Source organism: Grammomys surdaster, unplaced genomic scaffold (assembly GCF_004785775.1).
Source record: "Grammomys surdaster isolate TR1022 unplaced genomic scaffold, NIH_TR_1.0 186, whole genome shotgun sequence".
NCBI lineage: Eukaryota > Metazoa > Chordata > Mammalia > Rodentia > Muridae > Grammomys > Grammomys surdaster.
In genome coordinates this window covers 5,513,132-5,518,187 of record NW_021604631.1, presented here as the reverse complement: position 1 = coordinate 5,518,187, position 5,056 = coordinate 5,513,132, and the positions used below count along the sequence as shown (strand labels likewise).

The 5,056-nt window shown below is 41.1% G+C and overlaps 1 protein-coding gene across 1 annotated transcript in view; it reads right to left on the bottom strand.

The window, feature by feature from the left end:
- The window catches only part of Ttc26 (tetratricopeptide repeat domain 26), a 50,437-nt gene that overhangs the window by 39,556 nt on the left and 5,825 nt on the right, over positions 1 to 5,056 (bottom strand). The window contains exon 5 of the mRNA XM_028768409.1: positions 3,099 to 3,148. Within this exon, the coding sequence (XP_028624242.1) occupies positions 3,099 to 3,148 (50 nt within the window). The remainder of the gene's footprint in view (positions 1 to 3,098; positions 3,149 to 5,056) is intronic.

Below are 5,056 nucleotides of genomic sequence, written 5' to 3'. Positions count from 1 at the left end.
CCTCCTCCCTCCCTCTCTCTCTCTCTCTCTCTCTCTCTCTCTCTCTCTCTCTCTCTCTCTTCCTTTCTGAGACATGGTTTCTCTGTGTAGCCTTGGCTGTCCTGGAACTCGCTCTGTAGGAGATCCCCCTGCCTCTACCTCCTGATTGCTGAGATTAAAGGTGTATGCCACGACCACCCAGCAAGTTAATCTTTCTTTAGACCTGAAAATTGGAAAACATCCAAATAAGCGACAAAGGGAAGTGACAGGAGAGCTGTGGCACTTCTGTCTATTCACAAAGGGAAGTGATGGGAGAGCTGTGGCACTTCTGTCTATTCACAAAGGGGAGTGACGGGAGAGCTGTGGCACTTCTGTCTATTCACAGAGGGGAGTGACGGGAGAGCTGTGGCATTTCTGTCTATTCACAAAGGGAAGTGATGGGAGAGCTGTGGCATTTCTGTCTATTAGAAGGGGCAGTGATGACAGTAAGTGAGGGTCCAAGTGAAAGGTCTGCAGACAGTGCCCAGCTAAACCTGCCAAGGAGGATCTCTCAGCATCAGTCAACATGTCACATGAGAAACATTCAGAATTCTCAAGAGAACCTAGAGATCAAAGTGTGTATATGACACACCGTATTTTAAAAAAAAAAAGACAATTGGGAAACTGTTTTAGAAAGATTTCACAGCCCACGAACTACCATTTACCTCTTCTTGTGACATGAAAAAAGATAATATACTTTTGAATGGAAAATCTGGACTTAAGGACAATACATACACAAATAGTGTGATCTAAATTTGATAAAATAAAATAATTTACATTTCCAGAAAGATATGGGGCCGGTGGTATAGCTCAGTGGCAGAGTCCATGCTCAACACGCACGACGCCCTCAGTTTGACCCCCAGCTCTAACGACAGGGGAGCTGAAGGGCGGAGAGAGAAAATGGAACAACGAACTTGTAAGACTGGATGAGAAGATCTGGAAAGATGCCTTGGTGGTCAAGAGCACGTGCTGCTCTATCGGAGGACCTGAGTTTGGTTCCACAGACCTACCTAGTAGCTTTTGTAACTTGTAACCTAGTGGCCTTTTGTAACTCTAGCCCCAGAGGATCTAGCACCTTCTTCTGGTCTCCTTGGGTACTAGATGGTGCTTAGGCATACACGCAGGTAAAAACACCCATAACACATAGAATTAAATACTAATAGTAGTAGTAGCAATAGTAATAACAATGATAAATAACAATAAGAGAAAAATGCCTAGAAGAGAACAGGAAATGTTCACTATTGTGTATATGTATATTTTTTTAAAAAACTATTTTTAGGGACTAGAGAGATAGCTCAGAGGTTGAGAGCACTGACTGTTCTTCCAGAGGTCCTGAGTTCAATTCCCAGCAACTGCATGGTGGCTCACAACTGTCTATAATGAGATTTGGCTCCCTCTTCTGGCATGCAGGCAGAACACTGTATAAGTAAATACATGTAAAAAAAACACAACTTTTTCTAAAAAAATGTAATGAAAATATCTTATTTTTGTATAATAAGAAAAAACAAAGTATTTTTTGAAATCAAATTGAATACTTCCATTTCTAATAATAGTGGACTTGCTGGAGCATAGTCCTTTCAGTAAGAACAAACAGACGTTTGAAAGCCACTAGAAATCTATATGGAAGCATTAAAGTTACAAACTTAAGAAAGACCTGTGATACTAAGATCCCAAAGAGATGGAAAGGACAAGATGTAAGGTACCCACCAAGATAAGACCAGCAACATTTATCTGTTAAGGACTCTGGTTAGTTCTTAAGTGGTGACTGAGTTGCCAAAAGCTAAGTACAGCTTGTGGGAGTCGTCGGGCCTGATAGATAGACACTAGAGGCTCTAAGTGTGGAGTCCAGGAGGGTGACCTAGTAAGGGAGCAAAGTGGAAAGTCACCAGCTCTCAGAACAGCTAGCAACCAGCTTAAATGGCTGATTCCGCTGGCAGCAGGCAGACCATTGGCTCCTGTCTCATGTCCCTGCCAGATGCAAAAGGAAATCCTCTGTGGAAGATGGAAAACTATCTAGAACCTCACATTATCTTCACGTTGTTTTCATCTATAGTAGCCAGAATTCAACGTGATATGACCATGCATGTAAGAAATAGGAGTATTAGACCAAAAGTCAGCAGTCAGGGAAAAAACTAGGACAATTCTTAGACCTAGGTTTTAAAATAACAGCCATCGATATGCACTGAAATTAGGATGTTTTAGTAAAAATTTTTAAAATGTTAAAAATTAAAATATAAATTCTGGAAAAGACCACAACAGGTGAAATTAAGAACTAAGTACATGGATGGATTTAATATATGATTAGACATGACTGCAGAAAAATTAGTAAGAAATCTCCTCAAAAACTAAAGAGTACTGTAAGCGTTTACCTGTGACACATGAAACTGTCTGCATAGGTACATAGTATTGAAATACTACAAGGAATGAATAGCAAAACAAAACAAAACCCTCAACAACCAAAAAGCCTTCACTATGTAAAGGACATAAGCTATAATAACCTCTAAAGTACTACTAAAAGTATGCATAACAACAAGCTAGCAGAGGGCACACATGGAACCTTTAAAAATCAGTGCAAAAAGGATACAAGAGAAAAAGAAGATGGAATTTTGATCATCTGGGACAAATAAAAATAGAACAGTGAGATGGCAGTTACAGGCCTGGGTGTGGTGGGATGTCCCTTTAACCCTGGCAGTTGGGAGGCTGAGACAGGAAGCTTGTGTGTTTGAGGTCATCCTGAGCTATGCAGCAACTTTTATGCCAGCCTGTACAACAGAGCAAGACCATATCTCAAAAGCTAAGAGCTCTGGATCTAGCTCAGTGGCAGAGCACATACATAACATGCACAAGGCCCTGGGTTTAATTCTTAAATCTGTAAAATAATGGTAACAATTATGTTGTGAAAAATTTAAATGTACCAAATATATTTTATATGCTACTTGTTTGTGACTTAATTAGCTTTCTGTAAAACAATTTAGCAATATTAACAGAAAATTGTAATTAAGTATTTCCACCTCTGTTGGCAAAGGGAAGAGAGAAAAAATGTCTTTAAAGCAAGAAATATGGAATGAGAACATCATTACCTTGTGAGCCAGATGGAACAGTAGGCGGTTTTGGAGCCGGCTTTTTGGAGCTGGGGGAATAAAAGAACCATGTTGTTTGATAAACATGGGCTTTTAAAATAACAGCTATCAATATGCACTGAAGTTAGGCTGGAGAGATAACTCAGTGGTTAAGAGCACTTGCTGCTCTTGCTGAGGACCCAGGTTCAGTACCAAGTTCACTCATACATTTACAACTGTTTGTAACTCCAGTTCCAGGAGATCTGGTGCCCTCTTCTGGCCTCCAAGGGCACATGCAGGCAAAGCACGCACATAAAAAATCTTGGGGGAAAAATTCAATAGTCTATGAAACGTAGTCCCTTGTCAGAAGGATGAGTCTCAGGTGGACTGCCCCAGCCTCACCTAGCTGTACATGTCTGCTAGGATAAACAGTCTGGTCCCCACCAGCAGGAGCTGCATTAGAGCGAGAAGGGAGCGGTTCTAAGGTCCTGCTCTTCACTGTGACTTCTACCCTGAGACTGCTATGATGTCCCACAGTACAGCAGGTCACACGCTGAACCAAACACTGGTAAGAGTTTCTGCCACCTGAGAACACACACGGATCCACCCATATTTTGCTGTTCATCTCAGGATCTTTCTCAATTCCTCTTGAAATCCCCTTTTCCAGAATTATGCTCTCCCATGTTTTCCTAAATCCAGAATTATACTCTCATGTTTTCCTCGATACCAATCCATTTTATGCCAGGGATTTTCTACCATAGTTAGTGCCACCCTCAAACAGGCATCTAAGAAAAAGGCTAAACCCCTTCCAAGTTCCAGTCTTATTTGTAGTCTTGTCAATTTTCCAATTCTGGACAACCAATTCTATCTCTCTTTTACAGAACAATATCATACTTCAATTCATGAAGAAATAAAAAAATGTATGTAAGTATGGAAATGAAGGTGGCTACTGTGGGCATCCTTCATGTGCCTATCAATTGTCTCAGTGCACACTCTTAGAAACGTGAGACAGACAGTGCCCTAAGGGACCTGGTGACTGATTACATTTGGAAAAGTTACACTAGTGTATATGAAAAATGGGGTACAAATTAAGAGTGGTTTTAAGTTCCTCATTTTCCTTGAAAAAATGAGTCATATATATAAGTATGAATTCTACCCTGAAAATCATTTTCCCTAACAATTTCTTTTGGTGGTGATGGGAACAAGGTCTTTCTGTGTGGCCCTGGCTGTCCTGGAACTCACTCTGTAGACCAGGCTGGCCTTGAACTCAGAGATCCACCTCCTTCTGGCTACAGAGTGCTGAGACTAAAGGCATGTGTCTCCACACCCAGCTTCCTCACAGTGTCTTAGTCAATATTCCCTTGCCCACTTTCTCTACATTCCCTTAAGTTTCATTGACTTGCATTCTAATTATCTTCATCTTTTTTCACGTCCCCTCTTTACTTACAAGTTTGCTAACAACTCTTCTTTGGGGACTCTGACAAGCTTCTAAGAAGGGGAATCCAGCAGAATATTCAGGTGGGATCTTTAGGATGGCTTCCAGGCTTCTCACTGTGAGCACTAAGCCCCACAACAGAGTAGCATAAGCAGGCACGGTCCTAACCACTGCCCTCATTGGAAGGCCACCCGTGGCACCTTTTAAAGCCACCTTGTCCCATCTTATCCCAGCAAGGGACTAACTTTCATAGCTATGGAAGTTTGTGAATAGCAGAGTTACTGTTCAGCTCTCAGGTCTGAGGTTTAACTCTGTGGTAGAGTACTTGTCTAACAAGCATTCGGCATTGGACTAAGTCTCTAGCACCCAGAAAAAAAAAATACAAAGATTGTAAGGCTGGATTTAAAAATTAAAAAAAAAGCTTCAACTGTAAATTGAAGTATCTATAAGACACACACTTTAGAAGCAAACATAAAAATAGGTACAAAACAAAGACTAGCCACAAGACAGAGAGGAATGATAGCAGTGGACAAGCCAAGTGGAC